Consider the following 22,500-nt stretch of genomic DNA (forward strand, 5'->3'; position numbering starts at 1 on the left):
CATGTGTGTAATTCAGGGCACAGTTCAGACTGAATAAAAAGATAAGTTGTCTCTTGCCATTGACTACCATACATATTTTTTCCGAAATAAGGTCCCATGAGCCGGAAGTGGAGGGGCGGGGCTTAGGAGCTCTATTGTAATTTCTAACAAGGGACTGTAACCCTTGAAGGACAAGACAAGGGAACTTATAACAGGAACGCAAGAACCACTGAACACTAACACACACGCCGAACTCACTCGCTCGTGTCTCTACCGGCCTTTCCCGAACTCACCGCATTAAAACAGCAATTTCACAACAATTATAGAGAGTCTGTGCGCTGCTACACTATTAAAGTTATTAATTCAGGTTGGACACCACTGAAGGCCTAGGTGTGAAATGCACGGCCCACTGATATACACACACACATCCATACACACATCTTCTTTTTTTTACCTATTGTTATTATAATTGCTGATGGTTGTCCTGAAATGACTCGTTGGGAAGTGTTAAATCAGTTTAATAAAATAAATATAGTAAAATATTCACCCTGCTATGAGTTCATCAGCCTGTAGGGCGGAGACACTGACGTCCAGATCAGAGCGCAGGAAACAATCTGTGGACACACACACACACACACACACACACACACACACACACACACACACACACACACACACACCATGATTACTTCTCACTTTCTGTCCAAAATATTTAATATTTCGCTGCAGTTACACTGTTTTGACCAGCAGGGGTCGCCAGCGTCTGAACTTTCCAGCGCCTCAAAGTGAATCATTTTGCGAAGCAATTGATCTGAAGTTTCGAAAAGCTTAATTTCTCCCATCACTAGTTACAGTTACGCCCGTCCTTTATAGCAGAACTCAAACTACACTAGAACGAAACTTCAGACGCCAAAATAGATTGAGTGGACGGTGAGTGTGTGTGACTGAAACCCACAGGGGGTCAACGCTCCCCGTTACCCAGAATGCACTGTGAGCTTCCAGTAAGGCAGATTAAAATGATGTCATTGGTTTGGACAGCAGATGAAAGAGCTGTTAACAAACCTGTCGTCACATCTGAGCCAAAGTACACGAGAGCAGCGGGGAAGAGATTCGCCTGAGAGAGAGAGAGAGAGAGAAAGAGAGAGATTTAGAGAAAGAGAGAGAGAGAGAGAGAGAGAGAGAGAAAGAGAGAGATTTAGAGAAAGAGAGAAAGAGAGAGATTTAGAGAAAGAGAGAGAGAAAGAGGAGAGAGAGAGAGAGAGAGAGATTTAGAGAAAGAGAGAGAGAAAGAGGAGAGAGAGAGAGAGAGAGAAAGAGAGAGATTTAGAGAAAGAGAGAGAGAAAGAGGAGAGAGAGAGAGAGAGAGAGAGATTTAGAGAAAGAGAGAGAGAGAGAGATTTAGAGAAAGAGAGAGAGAAAGAGGAGAGAGAGAGAGAGAGAGAGAGATTTAGAGAAAGAGAGAGAGAAAGAGGAGAGAGAGAGAGAGAGAGAGAAAGAGAGAGATTTAGAGAAAGAGAGAGAGAAAGAGGAGAGAGAGAGAGAGAGAGAGAGAGAGAGGTTAATGACAGTCGTCTCTCTGTTTTACTACATTCATACTGAGACAGAGATGGGTAAAATAAAAATGATCACAAAAAACAGCAAATATATACATATTTAATATATATGGTAATTAAGTTTTGGATCTATAAGATTTTTTATATTAAACTGAATCAAAAGTGACAATAAAGACATTTATAATGTTATAAAAAATTCTATTTCAAATAAATGCTGTTCTTTTTAACTTTATATTCATCAAAAAATCCTGAAATAAAAATGTAAATAACTATTTTCAACATTGATAATAATCATAAATGTTTCTTGAGCATCAAATCTTCATATTATACTGATTTCTGAAGGATCATGTGACACTGAAGACTGGAGTAATGATGCTGAAAATTCAGCTTTGATCACAGGAATAAATTACACTATAAAATATATCAAAAACAAAAAATCTTACAAATCCAAAACTTTTGACCGGTAGTGTACACACACACACACACACACACACACACACACACACACACACACACACACACACACACACACACACACACACACACACACACACACACACAGACAGTGGTCAGTTGTGTGTCTCTGCCTCTATAATGGGCGTCTCTGTGCTGATTTCTATTCTTAGAACTCTTTGAAGAGGAAACAATGTGTTTGAACGGGCCGAGGGGCGTCTGTCCTCAGAGACCCCGATTCGAGAGACGCTCGCGTGTGTGTGTGTGTGTGTGTGTGTGTGTGAAACATTCCTTGAAAACATTCCTTCCATTACATGATGGAAAGTGAGCGAGAACATCCTGTTTGTGGCTCTTAAGATCATGAGACAGATGTTACACAACAACACCTGTGACCTCTGACGGGAATCATCACTGTATCAACCTGACATCACAGTACAGCAGCAACGACACACACACACACACACACACACACACACACACGCTCGCACACACTCACACTCACTCGCACGCGCTCACACACACGCTCACTCACTCACACTCACACACACACACACACTCTCACTCACTCACTCACTCACACGCACACGCTCACACACACACACACACACAAACACTCTCACTTCGGTTCAGAATGAGGCTGATGTCAAAGACACACAGTCAGTCTCACCTGGAATAGAGTGACATTCGGGTCGTCAATGATGGTTTTGGGTGGCGCAACAACTAGAAAATAAAAAATACACCGATAAAACATACACATCATGTAGGACAACATCGGGGTGGGTGTGTGAGTGAGTGAGAATGTGTGTGTGTGTGAGAGTGTGTGTGTGTGTGTGTGTGTGTGTGAGTGAGTGTATGTGTGTGTGAGTGAGTGTATGTGTGTGTGTGTGAGTGAGTGTATGTGTTTGTGAGTGTCTGTGTGTGTGTCTGTGTGTGTGTCTGTGTGTGTGTGTGTGTGTGTGTGTGTGTGTGTGTGTGTGTGTTTGTGTGTGAGTGTCTGTGTGTCTGTGTGTGTGTGTGTGTGAGAGTGTATGTGTGTGTGAGAGAGTGTATGTGTGTGTTTGTGAGTGTCTGTGTGTGTGTGTGTGTGTGTGTGTGTGTGTGTGTGTGTGTGTGTGTGTGTGTGTGGTAATAACTCACACAGGTAAAACTGCAGCTGTTGGTCCTGCAGGAAAGATCTGATGAAACTTCTCAGAGCAGCAACTGGAAAACAGACAAACATCTGCTGTGAACAAAACATCAAGAAAATAATAAAACATAAAAAAAAGTTTCAAAACCAAACAAACCCAAAGTCCGCTCTGACCTGTTTCTAGAGGCCTGAAGAAGCCCTGCAGAACCCGGCGGTCGGGAAACTGGACCCTCAGCGCCACCTGAAAACGAGACAACCGTACCAATCCAGTCACATGACTGATCACATGATCATACACACACACACACACACACACACACACACACACACACCTTCGGGTACCGATCCAGCTTCTCCTTCATCTGAGACTCTCGGAGAGATTTGGTCATGAGAGGAGCTTCTTCAAACGCCCTCCTGAAACAGACAGAAGATCCATCCAGAAACACAATATTTATAATATAATGCTTTTTATCTAATATTTATACTTTATTTCAATTAACTAAAGCATTTTTTAATAGTTTTTCCTTTACAATAGAGCAGAACGTTCTGGTTCTGGTAGTAAAACGTATTTTTTTAAATAGTGTTCTACAGAAAATACCACCAATCAGAGAGTCGAAACAAAGCAACACGTGCCAAAAGATCTCTTTAGCTCCGCCCACTCCCATGATGCTCTGCGAATGACATAATTTCCCTACACCCTCAAAATACTGAAATGTTGGTTTATATATTGCAATAAGCTTTAAATGTTTGTTTTTACTCGACTCTGCGACGGCTCTACATACAACCTATGACAACTCTACTCTACACCTCTACTCTACAACAACTCTATAACTACCCTACATGCAACTACCCTACATGCAACTACCCTACATGCAACTACCCTACATGCAACTACCCTACATGCAACTACCCTACATGCAACTACCCTACATGCAACTACTCCTCTACATGCAACTACTACTCTAAATGCAACTACTCCTCTACATGCAACTACCCTACATGCAACTACCCTACATGCAACTACCCTACATGCAACTACTCCTCTACATGCAACTACTCCTCTACATGCAACTACTCCTCTACATGCAACTACTCCTCTACATGCAACTACTCCTCTACATGCAACTACTCCTCTACATGCAACTACTCCTCTACATGCAACTACTCCTCTAAATGCAACTACTCTCTACATGCAACTACCCTACATGCAACTACCCTACATGCAACTACCCTACATGCAACTACCCTACATGCAACTACTCTACATGCAACTACTCCTCTACATGCAACTACTCCTCTACATGCAACTACTCCTCTACATGCAACTACTCCTCTACATGCAACTACTCCTCTACATGCAACTACTCCTCTACATGCAACTACTCCTCTACATGCAACTACTCCTCTACATGCAACTACTCCTCTACATGCAACTACTCCTCTACATGCAACTACTCCTCTACATGCAACTACTCCTCTACATGCAACTACTCCTCTACATGCAACTACTACTCTACATGCAACTACTACTCTACATGCAACTACTACTCTAAATGCAACTACTACTCTAAATGCAACTACTACTCTACATGCAACTACTCTACATGCAACTACTCTACATGCAACTACTCTACATGCAACTACTCTACATGCAACTACTCTACATGCAACTACTCCTCTACATGCAACTACTCCTCTACATGCAACTACTCCTCTACATGCAACTACTCCTCTACATGCAACTACTCCTCTACATGCAACTACTCTACATGCAACTACTCCTCTACATGCAACTACTCCTCTACATGCAACTACTCCTCTACATACAACTACTACTCTAAATGCAACTACTACTCTACATGCAACTACTCTCTACATGCAACTACCCTACATGCAACTACCCTACATGCAACTACCCTACATGCAACTACCCTACATGCAACTCCTCTACATGCAACTACTCCTCTACATGCAACTACTCCTCTACATGCAACTACTCCTCTACATGCAACTACTCCTCTACATGCAACTACTCCTCTACATGCAACTACTCCTCTACATGCAACTACTCCTCTACATGCAACTACTCCTCTACATGCAACTACTCCTCTACATGCAACTACTCCTCTACATGCAACTACTCCTCTACATGCAACTACTACTCTAAATGCAACTACTACTCTAAATGCAACTACTACTCTACATGCAACTACTCTACATGCAACTACTCTACATGCAACTACTCTACATGCAACTACTCTACATGCAACTACTCTACATGCAACTACTCTACATGCAACTACTCTACATGCAACTACTCCTCTACATGCAACTACTCCTCTACATGCAACTACTCCTCTACATGCAACTACTCCTCTACATGCAACTACTCCTCTACATGCAACTACTCCTCTACATGCAACTACTCCTCTACATGCAACTACTACTCTACATGCAACTACTACTCTACATGCAACTACTACTCTACATGCAACTACTACTCTACATGCAACTACTCCTCTACATGCAACTACTACTCTAAATGCAACTACTACTCTACATGCAACTACTCTCTACATGCAACTACTCTACATGCAACTACTCTACATGCAACTACTCTACATGCAACTACTCTACATGCAACTACTCTACATGCAACTACTCTACATGCAACTACTCTACAAGCAACTACTCTACATGCAACTACTCTACATGCAACTACTCTACATGCAACTACTCTACATGCAACTACTCTACATGCAACTACTCTACATGCAACTACTCTACATGCAACTACTCTACATGGCAACTACTCTACATGCAACTACTCTACATGCAACTACTCTACATGCAACTACTCTACATGCAACTACTCTACATGCAACTACTCTACATGCAACTACTCTACATGCAACTACTCTACAATAACCATATGACAACTCGTCATACATGTCAATCACACGGCCTCTTTGTGCCTTACTGAGAGTCAGAAGTGATTGTTCTCACCTCTCGCTCTTCAGCTGGGCGAATCTCTTGCGAATGTCGTCCACGGTGACCTCAAAAAACTCGTCGGGAAGTTCTCTGTCGTCATGGCGACGGGCTCCTGAGTCCAGATGGAAGACCAGCGGCTCCCTGTCGATCGGCTGGACGTAGACACAATCAATGAGCATGGTAACGTGCCAACTAACTCAACACACACTCACGGTTATTGACACGTTACTGCGATAAAGAAATATGCATTACTGAGAAACATGCAATAAGCATCGAAAACAGCCCCGCCTACTAATTTACATAAAATTTGCATACAAGTTGACTTTAAAAAACAAAAATTGTGCAATAAAAGAGAAAATAAAATAAGGAAAATATAATAAATGCATGTTTAAAATTATATTAATATATAAATATAAGAACATTTTATTTATTTTATTTAAATCGTGTCACTATTATTGTATGTGCATTGATAAAAAAGCTTTGTACAAAAATGTATTTACAATTTCTTTTTCGCATTTGCATTTTATTTTAATATTGTCAGTCTTGCATCGAGGTTGAAGTGAAAATAAAATTTCAAATCACCAAATGCTTTTTATTTTTCGATCTAACGGAGATGATGCACTCAATAAAAATGATGAAATAAAATTTCATTTTTCATTTTGGCATCAATTTTGCAAACAATTTCCATAATGAATTGTTTATTCTGGTTTTCATGTTTATTTGTGTGATTAAATGAATTTATTTAAATTGGGCTGAAAATGCCTTTCATTGAACGCTACTGTTAAATAGACCGAAGTGTGTGTGTGAGGCGTGTGTGTTTTTACCTCCAGATATTCGTCTGGTTCCTCTTCATCCCTCGTCGCTTGTTTGGCGCTGACTGATCTCTGAAAGACACGAGAGACACATTCAAAAACTCTTCAGAGAGAGAGATCTCTGTGTGCGTGTGTGTGTGTTGGCGAGTGAGTGTGTGTGTGAGTGTGTGTGTGTGTGTTGGCGTGTGTGAGTGAGTGAGTGTCTGTGTGTGTGTGTGTGTGTGTGTGTGAGTGAGTGAGTGAGTGCGCGTGCGTGAGTGAGTGTGTGTGTGTGTTGGCGTGTTTGAGTGAGTGAGTGTCTGTGTGTGTGTGTGTGCGTGAGTGAGTGAGTGAGTGAGTGAGTGTGTGTGTGTGTTTATGTAAAGAGCAAAAACACAAGACACCTAGAAAATCTACCAGCTATGAATAAAAAAATGTGTTGTTTGTGTGATGAGATTTAAATGTGGTGATGCGTGATAGATTTTAGACTTGACAAAAACACACCGTCCGTCTTTCAAATAAATACAACAATAAAGAGAACAAAAACTATGAAAGAGCTAGAGATGTGTGAGAAGATACAGATTTCTTCATGAAAAAGCCATTCAAAAGATTGGAATAATTAAGATTTTTTTTAATGTTACTGAAAAAGTCTCTTCTGCTCAGCAAGGCTGCATTTATCTGATCAAAAATACAGTACAAATTGTGAATTATTATTAGAATTTCAAATAATTACTGTTTTCTATTGTAATACATTTTAGAATGTAATTTATTCCTGTGATCAAAGCAATTATCAGCATCATTACTCCAGTCTTCAGTGTCACATGATCCTTCAGAAACCATTCTAATGACGATTTGAAGCACAAGAAACAGTTATGATTATTATCAGTGTTTAATATTTGTTATAATACCTTGATTTCATGGCTGGGTTTGGGTTTTTTGGCTTTGGGAGGGCTGCCGGACACACATGGGGACCACGAGGTCGAGCTCTTCAGTCCCGCAGGTCCTCCCAGACGCTGTCCGCTTCCTGAAAATGGCACGAAGTCAGTGGGCGTGGCGGAGGGGGCGGAGCCACTTGAGTGAGGGGGCGTGGCTGAGGGGGCGGAGTCACGGACCTGTTGGGACGTCCCCGGTCTCTCGTTGTCCTCCGTTATCTGGGACTCCTGATGCGCACTAGTTTTGGGCCGCACTGTTCGCTCTCGGCTCGTGATTGGCTCCTCCTCTTCCTGTTTGACAGGGTGATGGTTCAATGGGGCGGCGGCCTGAGTAGGCGGAGCCGGGGTTTCCACGGGAACAGAGGCTGATGGTTCTGGAAGAGGCGGGTGTGATACGGTCATCTTGGCAACAGCATCCGTTGGCGTGGTAACAGCATCTGTTGGCGTAGCAACAGCATCCGTTGACGTGGCTACAGCATCTGTTGGCGTGGCGACCGTATCCATTGTCGCACCAGGACATGAAGAGCTAGAGCCTTTCAGCACATATCTAACAGACAGAAACATCTTCAATATCATCATCATATATCAAAGTATTTTATTCTTTGTAACGCTTGGGTTGTATACAGTATGTATCTATGCATTTTTTTTGTCTCAGTGTTATAGTGGATGAGCAGACCGAAAAAAATTCCAGACAACCTGTTTGTTATGGCAATAAATAAATACAATTAAATCAGACATGGATGTGACATCAGCACTGAGAGATCACCGTATGATGGCACTTCCTCCCGTGAGGCCCAGAGACTTCAGAGTCGTCGTCTTCAGAGCTTCCTCACCGCTGACCTAAACAAGGACAAAAACACACGAAACAGTCTTTACTACTTTCTATTTAATTACACAATGGAATATTCTGTCTTTCCGGTGCATTTAATCATCCACAAAAAGACCTGTGGCCGGATTCACCAAACATTCTTCTTATTTTCTGACTTTTTAAGAATCCTAAAAATATTTTGTATTCCCAAAAGTAAAAATCTTAAGAAAAAAAGATAATAACATTCTTAGGACAAAACTTAATTGTCTTACAGAATCATCAGAAATCTGATACTTTTTACATGTTTATCCTTTATTTTACCAGGATAGTCCCATTGAGATCTAAAATCTCTTCTTCCAGGGAGTCCTGGCCAAAATGGCAGCACAAAAAGTTTAACATAAACAACATACAAACATAAAACTAAGAATCTTACATAAAATTGTACTCCGCACTCATAAAATGACAACAAAAGCTATTTAACAAAACATGCACACGTTTCCTTTAAATTGGTCGATAAGAGATTTTTAAAAACTTTTAAAGAGGGGAGAGTTTCTATCAAAACAAGACTCCATAACCAAAACAATGTTTTTTATATACATTTTTAATAGTCAATATACCAGTCAATTTACAGCAACATAGTATTGAGAACTTTTATTAATTATTTTAAGAAATCAGCAATTAAGATGGACCTCCAAAAACCCAGATTTTTTTTTTTAATTTTAAAATGTGTTTTTTTACATCATTACTGGTACATTGTTTGAAGCATAAGCAACAAAGGGCAGAAAAGAAATTGTGATTATTTTTTAATTCATATTTTATGTTTTTTTAATATGTTTTATATGTTTTTTATATACATTTTTTATAGTTTTCATTTCAATATACCAGTAAATTTTTAGGTTTCAGATTATTTTATTTTCTATAACTTGTCCTATAATGCTGGAAAAGATTTTTAGAAAATGTTTATATTTTGCATTTTGTATGGATACTAGTGCCTGCAAAGATATTTGAGAACTTTTCAAGAATTGCACAACCCTCTACATTGCGAGTAAATCATTCACATATGTATGTATGTATAGCGTCAAAAGTCTGGCAAGTAAAGAAAATACATTTAAATAATAGTTTATTTTATTTTTTTAATTTCATACATTTTATTTTTTTTAAATACAATTATTTTGCATTCATAATCATATTTACCAACAAAATGCAGTCCTAAGCAAAGAGGATACATATATTTTACAGAAGTAATTTGAGACAAATCTAACTAATAGAAGTAATATTTACAATTAGACTAAAAGTAAAGCCACTTCTGGGTCAAAACTGACCCTAGTGCAATAAGAGGGTTAAGAAACATGTGATAGGACAGTAAAGGCACGTTCACATCAAGAACGATAACTATAAAGATGACGATAACTATATTAGAGTCCAAACCAGCGCACAATATTGTTCTGTATATGAGAAATTTTATCATGTCGCTGGATTCTGATTGGCTGTCAATATTTTTTATCGTTCATTAGCAGGAAAAAAACAGTTCTGAAACTGATTCCAATAATTCAGAATGATTTTTATAACTATATCGTTATCATTATAGTTATCTTTCTTGGTGTGGGCGGGCCTTAAATGAAGTGATTTTGATTTGATGTTGATACCGATACTGATGTTTAATACCGAAGCGCAGAGATTAAGTGGTCGGGCTCACCTCGTCTCTCATGTATACACACACTGGGGTGTGTCCAGACGGCTCCAGATCAGATGTCCTGCGAGAAGGAAACAGATCAAAATATCTGTCAGGAGGAGGGAGTGGTCAGTGAGAGCACAGGGAGTGGTCAGTGAGAGCAGAGGGAGTGGTCAGTGAGAGCAGGGGGAGTGGTCAGTGAGAGCACAGGGAGTGGTCAGTGAGAGCAGAGGGAGTGGTCAGTGAGAGCAGGGGGAGTGGTCAGTGAGAGCAGAGGGAGTGGTCAGTGAGAGCACGGGGAGTGGTCAGTGAGAGCACGGGGAGTGGTCAGTGAGAGCACGGGGAGTGGTCAGTGAGAGCACAGGGAGTGGTCAGTGAGAGCAGAGGGAGTGGTCAGTGATAGCAGGGGGAGTGGTGAATGAGAGCACGAGGAGTGGTCAGTGAGAGCAGGGGGAGTGGTCAGTGAGAGCAGAGGGAGTGGTCAGTGAGAGCAGGGGGAGTGGTCAGTGAGAGCAGGGGGAGTGGTCAGTGAGAGCAGAGGGAGTGGTCAGTGAGAGCAGGGGGAGTGGTCAGTGAGAGCAGAGCGAGTGGTCAGTGATAGCAGGGGGAGTGGTGAATGAGAGCACGGGGAGTGGTCAGTGAGAGCACTGGGAGTGGTCAGTGAGAGCAGGGGGAGTGGTCAGTGAGAGCAGGGGGAGTGGTCAGTGAGAGCAGGGGGAGTGGTCAGTGAGAGCAGGGGGAGTGGTCAGTGAGAGCAGAGGGAGTGGTCAGTGAGAGCAGGGGGAGTGGTCAGTGAGAGCAGGGGGAGTGGTCAGTGAGAGCAGGGGGAGTGGTCAGTGAGAGCAGAGGGAGTGGTCAGTGAGAGCAGAGGGAGTGGTCAGTGAGAGCAGGGGGAGTGGTCAGTGAGAGCAGGGGGAGTGGTCAGTGAGAGCAGGGGGAGTGGTCAGTGAGAGCAGAGGGAGTGGTCAGTGAGAGCAGAGGGAGTGGTCAGTGAGCGCAGAGGGAGTGGTCAGTGAGAGCAGGGGGAGTGGTCAGTGAGAGCAGAGGGAGTGGTCAGTGAGAGCAGGGGGAGTGGTCAGTGAGAGCAGAGCGAGTGGTCAGTGAGAGCAGGGGGAGTGGTCAGTGAGAGCAGCGGGAGTGGTCAGTGAGAGCAGAGGGAGTGGTCAGTGAGAGCAGAGGGAGTGGTCAGTGAGAGCAGAGGGAGTGGTCAGTGAGAGCAGGGGGAGTGGTCAGTGAGAGCAGGGGGAGTGGTCAGTGAGAGCAGGGGGAGTGGTCAGTGAGAGCAGAGGGAGTGGTCAGTGAGAGCAGAGGGAGTGGTCAGTGAGAGCAGAGGGAGTGGTCAGTGATAGCAGGGGGAGTGGTGAATGAGAGCACGGGGAGTGGTCAGTGAGAGCACTCATAAATTACGCATTCAAACTGCAGCCCTCGCGGACAGAACGACACGCACCTGGTTTGTGGAAAGTGGGTGAGTAGATCCCATAACGTCTGTCCACTGGAGAAAGAGCCCTGAAGACGAGAGCCGTCCTCCATCTGCAGGGCGATCCGCACCTGAAACACAGAAAACACACAGCAGGAGCAGAAAACATCAGAACTGGCGGAAAATATTTGTATAACTAATATACTGAAATTTTGATTAATCAGCGTTACTGCCTAGTTAGACTCCAAATAAATACAATACAGGTCAAAGTTTGGAATAATTCAGTTTTTTGAAAGATTTCTTCTGTTCACCAAGGCTGCAATTATTTGATCAAAAACGCAGTAAAAACAGTGAAATATTATTCCAATGTAAATCAGCTGTTTTCTATGTGAATATATAGTAAAGTGTAATTTATTCCTGTGATCAAAGCAGAATTTTCAGCATCATTACTCCAGTCTTCAGGGTCACATGATCCTTCAGAAATCACTATAATATGATGATTTGATGCTCAAGAAACATTTATGATTATTATTATCAGTGTTGAAAACAGTTTCATATTTTTGTGGAAACCGTGATGTATTTTATTTTTTAGGATTCTCTGATGAATAGCAAAGTTCAAAAGAACAGCATTTATTTGAAATAGAATCTTTTATAACCTTGTTATAAATGTTATAGATCAATTTAATGAGTCATTGGTGATTCAAAGTATTAATAAAAAAAAAAAATTCTGAGTTCTGATTCTTAGTTTTTGTATTTTTCAATCAATGCTGAATGATCTGAATTCTATCAAAACAAATGTTTGGCTGTTTTATTATGTAAAAAATAAAGTTAGACCGCTTTTTGCACATTTATGGAAATCAGAAGTTAACGACACCACAATAATAAACCTTCAGCACAGAAAATCATTACAGCAAATAATGGTGCATTTATCTCCATGAAACACTGAAACAACAACAAAGAAATTTCGTCGAGCTGATCCAAACATTCTTAAAACTCTTGAATGCATTTCAAAGAAAGTGTGGAAAATAATAACCCTGAAATCTCCTTTAGAGCCAGAATCATTTCATAAAAGCCTCCACTGATAGATAAACCCTGAAAAGCGTGCAAGAGATGCTGTAAACGAGCAGAAGTGTGTGAGCCGGAGCCGGACAGCTCACGGACAGTGTGTGTATGTGTGTGTGTATATGATCTGAACCGCAAACACACACTTGGACACGCCGAGCATTTTTTCCTCCCTCCACATGCCTGAACGCTGGCGGGAAGACCCATTTACCCATCATGCTTTACGACCAACCCGCTCATTAATCATCTTTCAATCAAACGAGAGCGTGATGTTCATTTTCCCTTTCATCCAGCCATACGGCTAATAATGCTCAAACATTCGGCGTAATAAACACATTCCCATAAAACAGCAGATGGGATCAGTGTGGGGGGGGGGGGGGGCTGATGATGTCATCGATCCAGAGCGATGATGTCATAACCTAACGAGCTCCTCGTACAATCACAGCCTGACAGGAAGAAGAAAACATAACACTCACATTTACACTCGCTGTAAACAATACGAATGAATGATTCATGCTTATTTTGTTCTGATATATTATAAGTTAGGATGTTCAATGCAGCAAAACTCATTTTTCACGTGTTCAGGCCAGAACGACGCGCGGATGTTTACTGACAAACATGAACGTGCAAATATATAATCGACAGGCCTGATTACACCGGAGTGGAAACAAAGTGCGTTTCCAAGAGGCTATTATAAACAATTACATAACTGCATGAAATATAGGTCATTTTAAACACTTCAAATGTTTGTTCTAGTAAAAATATAAAACTACAACTACTATCAACATTTGTTCCAAACGAACTCCCGAACTGAGACAGATTCATTTAGGCTTAATCTGCAACACTGTTACCCACATTCCCATGTGTTTTAATTTTATTTGTTTAACTAATTGTATACATAATAATAATACATTTTATTTGTAAGCGCTTTTCTGAATACACAAAGACACTTTACACAGAATCATAAAAGCAACAAAAACAACATCAAATATTAAAAACACTAAGAACATTAAATAGATTTCAATGATTTAGTATCTATATTAAATATTTATAGCTATAAGTATTTAGCCTTACATACAATCATTGTAAAATAAAAATGTTGTGTTGTGTTATATGCTATATTATAATAAAATGCAGTCTGATTAAACCCACAAATTAAACTTGTATAAACTGATTTAACATGTATAAATATCTAGTATAGTTTCTATAAATATAATTTATACTATTATTTATATATATGTATATATATATATTGTTTTTTCTAACACTGAAAAAACAATATTGTGCATTTGATGGCATTTCTTTAAGAACTTAAATGTCCTTATCTTGATGGCAATTCATTAATTAATAATTGTGACAACATTTTCTGAAGGTTAAACAGCTTTCTCTGATTCTTTATACGAAAGAAAAAACAAATGACAAATGAATGCGCGTGAACGCTTGTGTTGAATGCGTGTGCGTAATGTTCACGTCACCTGATAGCAGAAGCAGTTTAGAGAATTCTAGCTTTTAAAACTACTAAACTAAAACTATTTCAAACTTAAAACCTTTCAAATGAAAACATTCAAACTTTAAGCTGTTAAACCTACTCTAAATGTTCTGGCTGCTTCACAAGCCAACATCAAAGTTTTTCTACAAACAATATTATTTTATTATCTAGCAACACACTGCAATCTTTTTCTTCTTTTAGTTATTGAAAGAGGGATAAACTCATCATATGAGCATGTGTATGAATTAATAACTTATATTAAGCAATAACAATATTCTTAAAGGTGCTCTAAGCGATGTCGGGTGATGTCACTTCTTGTTGACGTTTAAAGCTACACTTTGTAACTTTTTTAGTTTATTCTTAGCTAAAAACACTTAGTTCTTTCAAAAAATTATGTGCTCATTAATGTATATTTACTTCGTTCAAGTAATAAAGTATGTTCGTGAGTGTATAATATGCCATTGAAAATACATACGGGTAAGGGGTTCTAATGTCGGTCGCCATGTTGCCCCTCCATCTTGAAAGTACATTAGCCAAAGAGGGACATACCCGTTAATTCAAGCTTCGCCTTTCGCGTTTTAACACTCGATGGCACCGTGTCGAATGTCAAGAGGGGGATTGCTTGCACCTCCGTCACATCAACGGATCTCTGCTCACGGAGAAAATGATATAGCCTACAATGTAAACTTTGCCTTACGCTAGTGATGTCGTACAACATACAGAATAACGATAGCACTGATAAAAGTTACTTTACTAAGATTAGCTTGCATTCGTCTGGGAATCTGATAACTGATGTTAATCAGTGAAATGGTAAAAAAAATAACGAAAACATAAAACTATTATTCATTTTACATAGATGTCATAACCTATAAGTTACCTGGCAAATTAAATTACTGCAAATTATAATAGTTTTCTAAAATAACCTCATCACTTGAAGGAACACTCATGGACGAGGTCGAACTGGAAGCCATGTTAATCTTGGAGAACATTGGCCACCGTAGGAGTTAAAACGAAATCGGAATTGAGAGGAACAGAAACTAACATTCACTGGATGGTCATATACCTTTTCACCGCTAGATGGGGGTAAAAATCACACAGTGTAGCTTTAAAGTGTTGTCAAACAAAGCGGAGGCTAGCTAGGCCCGAGGGTGTAATCCATCAGCCGAAACTGAAGCCTCGCGGGAGCCGCCATTGTAGCAGAACTTCACTTGCTGTTAGCAGTCCATTGACTCTCATTCATTTTGGCGTCACTTTGACAGCGAATAACTTTACATCTGAGGCGTCCAAAGACTTTGTTTGTCCATTATTTATTTCTAAAGAAACACGACAATGTATAAAAGGCTCCATTACTTTGTATCTTACATTATGGCCCCGTAGAAGCCGTTTTTGTAAAAATAGGCTAACGATGTCGTCATATTCACGTGACTCTCTGTCGCACAGTAGAGAAATTACCGTATAGACAGGAGGAGAAGCTCGCAGGCAAACTTTTACTGTCGATGAGGCAATCGGGGAACAGAGAAATAAAGTCAAGGAGAAGCCCATAAATAGAGTCCATAAAAGCAACGGGACAAAATATTTCAAGAATTTTTTTTGAGGAATTAGGTGATTCAGATTTGTCCTGGCACAGCTACTAGAATATTTACAGCTGTCAGACCGGTTGCTCACGTCACATCTACGTCATCAAGCTCAGTTTGAGCCTGCGCAGTTGCTCAGCCATCAGACAGGAAGTGCTTCTAATGGGCTTCACTTTTCTCTGTTGAAATCAAGGGGGTCGCTGTGTCCATTTCTTTTACTGTCTATGGCTAGACCCCCCTTCCTCCTTATCCGCACACTAACCCTGGGGTGTGTGTGGAGTCTGGGGTGTGTGTGGAGTCTGGGGTGTGGGTGGAGTCTGGGGTGTGTGTGGAGTCTGGGGGGTGTGTGGAGTCTGGGGTGTGTGTGTGGACTCTGGGGTGTGTGTGCAGTCTGGGGGGGGTGTGGAGTTTGGGGGGGGGTGGAGTCTGGGGGGTGTGTGGAGTCTGGGGTGTGTGTGTGGACTCTGGGGTGTGTGTGTGGACTCTGGGGTGTGTGTGTGGAGTCTGGGGTGGGTGTGTGGAGTCTGGGGGGTGTGTGGAGCCTGGGGTGTGTGTGGAGTCTGGGGTGTGTGTGGAGTCTGGGGGGTGTGTGGAGTCTGGGGGGTGTGTGTGGACTCTGGGGTGTGTGTGCAGTCTGGGGTGTGTGTGGAGTCTGGGGTGTGTGTGGAGTCTGGGGGGTGTGTGGAGTCTGGGGTGTGTGTGTGGACTCTGGGGTGTGTGTGCAGTCTGGGGTGTGTGTGGAGTCTGGGGTGTGTGTGGAGTCTGGGGGGTGTGTGTGTGTGGAGTCTGGGGGGTGTGTGTGTGTGGAGTCTGGGGGGTGTGTGTGTGTGGAGTCTGGGGTGTGTGTGGAGTCTGGGGTGTGTGTGTGGAGTCTGGGGTGGGTGTGTGGAGTCTGGGGGGTGTGTGGAGCCTGGGGTGTGTGTGGAGCCTGGGGTGTGTGGGGTGTGTGTGGAGTCTGGGGGGTGTGTGGAGTCTGGGGGGTGTGTGGAGTCTGGGGGGTGTGTGGAGTCTGGGGGGTGTGTGGAGTCTGGGGGGTGTGTGGAGCCTGGGGTGTGTGGGGAGTGTGTGGAGTCTGGGGGGTGTGTGGACTCTGGGGGGTGTGTGGAGTCTGGGGGGTGTGTGGAGCCTGGGGTGTGTGGGGTGTGTGTGGAGTCTGGGGGGTGTGTGGAGTCTGGGGGGTGTGTGGAGTCTGGGGGGTGTGTGGAGCCTGGGGTGTGTGGGGTGTGTGTGGAGTCTGGGGTGTGTGTGTGGAGTCTGGGGTGTGTCTGTGGAGTCTGGGGTGTGTGTGTGGAGTCTGGGGTGTGTGTGGAGTCTGGGGGGTGTGGGGTGTGTGTGGAGTCTGGGGGGTGTGTGGAGTCTGGGGGGTGTGTGGAGTCTGGGGGGTGTGTGGAGTCTGGGGGGTGTGTGGAGTCTGGGGGGTGTGTGTGGAGTCTGGGGGGTGTGTGGAGTCTGGGGGGTGTGTGGAGTCTGGGGGGTGTGTGGAGTCTGGGGTGTGTGTGTGGAGTCTGGGGTGTGTGTGTGGAGCCTGGGGGGTGTGTGGAGCCTGGGGGGTGTGTGGAGTCTGGGGGGTGTGTGGAGTCTGGGGGGTGTGGGGTGTGTGTGGAGTCTGGGGGGTGTGTGGAGCCTGGGGTGTGTGGGGTGTGTGTGGAGTCTGGGGGGTGTGTGGAGTCTGGGGGGTGTGTGGAGCCTGGGGGGTGTGTGGAGCCTGGGGGGTGTGTGGAGCCTGGGGTGTGTGGGGTGTGTGTGTGGAGTCTGGGGGGTGTGTGGAGTCTGGGGGGTGTGTGGAGTCTGGGGGGTGTGTGGAGTCTGGGGGGTGTGTGGAGTCTGGGGTGTGTGTGTGGAGCCTGGGGTGTGTGGGGTGTGTGTGGAGTCTGGGGGGTGTGTGGAGTCTGGGGTGTGTGTGTGGAGTCTGGGGTGTGTGTGTGGAGTCTGGGGTGTGTGTGTGGAGTCTGGGGTGTGTGTGGTGTGTGTGGAGTCTGGGGGGTGTGTGGAGTCTGGGGTGTGTGTGTGGAGTCTGGGGTGTGTGTGTGGAGTCTGGGGGGTGTGTGTGGAGTCTGGGGGGTGTGTGTGGAGTCTGGGGGGTGTGTGTGGAGTCTGGGGGGTGTGTGGAGTCTGGGGTGTGTGTGTGGAGTCTGGGGTGTGTGTGTGGAGTCTGGGGGGTGTGTGGAGCCTGGGGGGTGTGTGGAGCCTGGGGTGTGTGGGGTGTGTGTGGAGCCTGGGGTGTGTGTGTGGAGTCTGGGGGGTGTGTGGAGTCTGGGGGGTGTGTGGAGCCTGGGGTGTGTGGGGTGTGTGTGTGGAGTCTGGGGGGTGTGTGGAGTCTGGGGGGTGTGTGGAGTCTGGGGGGTGTGTGGAGTCTGGGGGGTGTGTGGAGCCTGGGGTGTGTGGGGTGTGTGTGGAGTCTGGGGGGTGTGTGGAGTCTGGGGGGTGTGTGTGGAGCCTGGGGTGTGTGGGGTGTGTGTGGAGTCTGGGGGGTGTGTGGAGCCTGGGGGGTGTGTGGAGCCTGGGGTGTGTGGGGTGTGTGTGGAGTCTGGGGTGTGTGTGTGGAGTCTGGGGGGTGTGTGGAGCCTGGGGGGGGTGTGGAGCCTGGGGTGTGTGGGGTGTGTGTGGAGTCTGGGGGGTGTGTGGAGCCTGGGGGGTGTGGGGTGTGTGTGTGGAGTCTGGGGGGTGTGGGGTGTGTGTGGAGTCTGGGGTGTGTGTGTGGAGTCTGGGGTGTGTGTGTGGAGTCTGGGGTGTGTGGGGGGTGTGTGGAGTCTGGGGGGTGTGTGGAGTCTGGGGTGTGTGTGTGGAGTCTGGGGGGTGTGTGGAGCCTGGGGGGTGTGTGGAGCCTGGGGGGTGTGGGGTGTGTGTAGAGTCTGGGGTGTGTGTGTGGAGTCTGGGGGGTGTGTGGAGCCTGGGGGGTGTGTGGAGCCTGGGGTGTGTGGGGTGTGTGTGGAGTCTGGGGGGTGTGGGGTGTGTGTGGAGCCTGGGGGGTGTGGGGTGTGTGTGGAGTCTGGGGGGTGTGGGGTGTGTGTGGAGTCTGGGGGTGTGGGGTGTGTGTGGAGCCTGGGGGGTGTGGGGTGTGTGTGGAGTCTGGGGTGTGTGTGTGGAGTCTGGGGTGTGTGTGTGGATTCTGGGGGGTGTGGGGTGTGTGTGGAGTCTGGGGGGTGTTTGGAGTCTGGGGTGTGTGTGTGGAGTCTGGGGGGTGTGTGGAGCCTGGGGGGTGTGTGGAGCCTGGGGTGTGTGGGGTGTGTGTAGAGTCTGGGGTGTGTGTGTGGAGTCTGGGGGGTGTGTGGAGCCTGGGGTGTGTGGGGTGTATGTGGAGTCTGGGGGGTGTGGAGTCTGGGGGGTGTGTGGTGTGTGTGGAGTCTGGGGTGTGGGGTGTGTGTGGAGTCTGGGGTGTGTGTGTGGAGTCTGGGGGGTGTGTGGAGCCTGGGGTGTGTGTGGAGCCTGGGGTGTGTGTGTGGAGTCTGGGGGGTGTGTGGAGCCTGGGGTGTGTGTGGAGCCTGGGGTGTGTGTGGAGCCTGGGGTGTGTGGGGTGTGTGTGGAGTCTGGGGGGTGTGTGTGTGTGGAGTCTGGGGGGGGGTGTGGAGCCTGGGGTGTGTGGGGTGTGTGTGGAGTCTGGGGGGGTGTGGAGTCTGGGGGGTGTGTGGAGTCTGGGGGGTGTGTGGTGTGTGTGGAGTCTGGGGTGTGGGGTGTGTGTGGAGTCTGGGGTGTGTGTGTGGAGTCTGGGGGGTGTGTGGAGCCTGGGGTGTGTGTGTGGAGTCTGGGGTGTGTGTGTGGAGTCTGGGGTGTGTGTGGAGTCTGGGGGGTGTGTGGAGCCTGGGGTGTGTGTGGAGCCTGGGGTGTGTGGGGTGTGTGTGGAGTCTGGGGGGGGGGGTGGAGTCTGGGGGGTGGAGTCTGGGGGGTGTGTGGAGTCTGGGGGGTGTGTGGTGTGTGTGGAGTCTGGGGGTGTGTGTGGAGTCTGGGGGGTGTGTGGTGTGTGTGGAGTCTGGGGGTGTGTGTGGAGTCTGGGGGGGGGGGGGTGGAGTCTGGGGGGGGGGTGGAGTCTGGGGGGGGGGGAGTCTAGGGGGTGGAGTCTGGGGTGTGGGTGGAGTCTGGGGTGTGGGTGGAGTCTGGGGTGTGGGGTGTGTGTGGAGAGTCTGGGGTGTGGGTGGAGTCTGGGGTGTGTGTGGAGTCTGGGGGGGGGTGGAGTCTGGGGTGTGTGTGGAGTCTGGGGGGGGTGGAGTCTGGGGGGGGGGGTGGAGTCTGGGGTGTGTGTGGAGTCTGGGGGGGGGGTGGAGTCTGGGGTGTGTGTGGAGTCTGGGGGGGGTGGAGTCTGGGGGGGGGGTCTGGGGTGTGGGGTGTGTGTGGAGTCTGGGGGGGGGTGGAGTCTGGGGGGGTGGAGTCTGTGGGGGGTGGAGTCTGGGGTGTGTGTGGAGAGTCTGGGGTGTGTGTGGAGAGTCTGGGGTGTGTGTGGAGAGTCTGGGGTGTGTGTGGAGTCTGGGGTGTGTGTGGAGAGTCTGGGGTGTGTGTGGAGTCTGGGGGGGGTGGAGTCTGGGGGGTGGAGTCTGGGTGTGTGTGTGGAGCCTGGAGAGTCTGGGGTGTGTGTGGAGAGTCTGGGGTGTGTGTGGAGAGTCTGGGGTGTGTGTGGAGAGTCTGGGGTGTGGGGTGTGTGTGGAGAGTCTGGGGTGTGTGTGGAGAGTCTGGGGTGTGGGGTGTGTGTGGAGAGTCTGGGGTGTGTGTGGAGAGTCTGGGGTGTGTGTGGAGTCTGGGGGGGGGGTGGAGTCTGGGGGGGGGGGTGGAGTCTGGGGGGGTGGAGTCTGGGTGTGTGTGTGGAGCCTGGAGAGTCTGGGGTGTGTGTGGAGAGTCTGGGGTGTGTGTGGAGAGTCTGGGGTGTGTGTGGAGAGTCTGGGGTGTGGGGTGTGTGTGGAGAGTCTGGGGTGTGTGTGGAGAGTCTGGGGTGTGTGTGGAGAGTCTGGGGTGTGGGGTGTGTGTGGAGAGTCTGGGGTGTGTGTGGAGAGTCTGGGGTGTGTGTGGAGAGTCTGGGGTGTGGGTGGAGAGTCTGGGGTGTGTGTGGAGAGTCTGGGGTGTGGGGTGTGTGTGGAGAGTCTGGTGTGTGTGTGGAGTCTGGGGGGGGGGGGTGGAGTCTGGGGGGGTGGAGTCTGGGGGGGTGGAGTCTGGGGGGGTGGAGTCTGGGTGTGTGTGTGGAGCCTGGAGAGTCTGGGGTGTGTGTGGAGTCTGGGGTGTGTGTGGAGAGTCTGGGGTGTGTGTGGAGAGTCTGGGGTGTGTGTGGAGAGTCTGGGGTGTGTGTGGAGAGTCTGGGGTGTGTGTGGAGAGTCTGGGGTGTGGGGTGTGTGTGGAGAGTCTGGGGTGTGGGTGGAGTCTGGGGTGTGTGTGGAGAGTCTGGGGTGTGGGGTGTGTGTGGAGAGTCTGGGGTGTGGGTGGAGTCTGTGGGGGGTGGAGTCTGGGGTGTGTGTGGAGAGTCTGGGGTGTGTGTGGAGAGTCTGGGGTGTGTGTGGAGAGTCTGGGGTGTGTGTGGAGTCTGGGGGGGGTGGAGTCTGGGGGGGTGGAGTCTGGGGGGGTGGAGTCTGTGTGTGTGTGTGGAGCCTGGAGAGTCTGGGGTGTGTGTGGAGAGTCTGGGGTGTGTGTGGAGAGTCTGGGGTGTGTGTGGAGAGTCTGGGGTGTGTGTGGAGAGTCTGGGGTGTGGTGTGTGTGGAGAGTCTGGGGTGTGTGTGGAGAGTCTGGGGTGTGTGTGGAGAGTCTGGGGTGTGTGTGGAGAGTCTGGGGTGTGGGGTGTGTGTGGAGAGTCTGGGGTGTGGGGTGTGTGTGGAGAGTCTGGGGTGTGTGTGGAGTCTGGGGGGGGGGTGGAGTCTGGGGGGGGTGGAGTCTGGGTGTGTGTGTGGAGAGTCTGGGGTGTGTGTGGAGAGTCTGGGGTGTGTGTGGAGAGTCTGGGGTGTTTTGTGGAGAGTCTGGGGTGTGGGGTGTGTGTGGAGAGTCTGGGGTTTGGGTGGAGTCTGGGGTGTGTGTGGAGAGTCTGGGGTGTGTGTGGAGAGTCTGGGGTGTGTGTGGAGAGTCTGGGGTGTGGGGTGTGTGTGGAGAATCTGGGGTGTGTGTGGAGAGTCTGGGGTGTGTGTGGAGAGTCTGGGGTGTGTGTGGAGATTCTGGGGTGTGGGTGGAGAGTCTGGGGTGTGGGTGGAGTCTGGGGTGTGTGTGGAGAGTCTGGGGTGTGTGTGGAGAGTCTGGGGTGTGTGTGGAGAGTCTGGGGTTTGGGTGGAGTCTGGGGTGTGTGTGGAGAGTCTGGGGTGTGTGTGGAGAGTCTGGGGTGTGTGTGGAGAGTCTGGGGTGTGTGTGGAGAGTCTGGGGTGTGTGTGGAGAGTCTGGGGTGTGTGTGGAGAGTCTGGGGTGTGTGTGGAGTCTGGGGGGGGGGTGGAGTCTGGGGGGGGTGGAGTCTGGGTGTGTGTGTGGAGAGTCTGGGGTGTGTGTGGAGAGTCTGGGGTGTTTTGTGGAGAGTCTGGGGTGTGGGGTGTGTGTGGAGAGTCTGGGGTTTGGGTGGAGTCTGGGGTGTGTGTGGAGAGTCTGGGGTGTGTGTGGAGAGTCTGGGGTGTGTGTGGAGAGTCTGGGGTGTGTGTGGAGAGTCTGGGGTGTGGGGTGTGTGTGGAGAATCTGGGGTGTGTGTGGAGAGTCTGGGGTGTGTG

At 47.3% G+C, this 22,500-nt stretch overlaps 1 protein-coding gene across 1 annotated transcript in view; it reads right to left on the reverse strand.

The window, feature by feature from the left end:
* Positions 1-22,500, reverse strand: part of LOC143751378 (tether containing UBX domain for GLUT4-like) — a 30,633-nt gene that overhangs the window by 5,712 nt on the left and 2,421 nt on the right. The window contains exons 4-15 of the mRNA XM_077243947.1: positions 11,753-11,853; positions 10,330-10,387; positions 8,592-8,665; positions 7,802-8,372; positions 6,927-6,986; positions 6,118-6,254; positions 3,444-3,525; positions 3,286-3,352; positions 3,123-3,185; positions 2,653-2,705; positions 1,042-1,093; positions 527-593 (exon numbers count right to left, since the gene is read on the reverse strand). Of these exons, the coding sequence (XP_077100062.1) occupies positions 527-593; positions 1,042-1,093; positions 2,653-2,705; positions 3,123-3,185; positions 3,286-3,352; positions 3,444-3,525; positions 6,118-6,254; positions 6,927-6,986; positions 7,802-8,372; positions 8,592-8,665; positions 10,330-10,387; positions 11,753-11,853 (1,385 nt within the window). The remainder of the gene's footprint in view (positions 1-526; positions 594-1,041; positions 1,094-2,652; positions 2,706-3,122; positions 3,186-3,285; positions 3,353-3,443; positions 3,526-6,117; positions 6,255-6,926; positions 6,987-7,801; positions 8,373-8,591; positions 8,666-10,329; positions 10,388-11,752; positions 11,854-22,500) is intronic.

This window comes from Siphateles boraxobius, unplaced genomic scaffold (assembly GCF_051911475.1).
Source record: "Siphateles boraxobius isolate OS27281-9 unplaced genomic scaffold, OSU_SipBor_1 254, whole genome shotgun sequence".
NCBI classification, from domain to species: domain Eukaryota; kingdom Metazoa; phylum Chordata; class Actinopteri; order Cypriniformes; family Leuciscidae; genus Siphateles; species Siphateles boraxobius.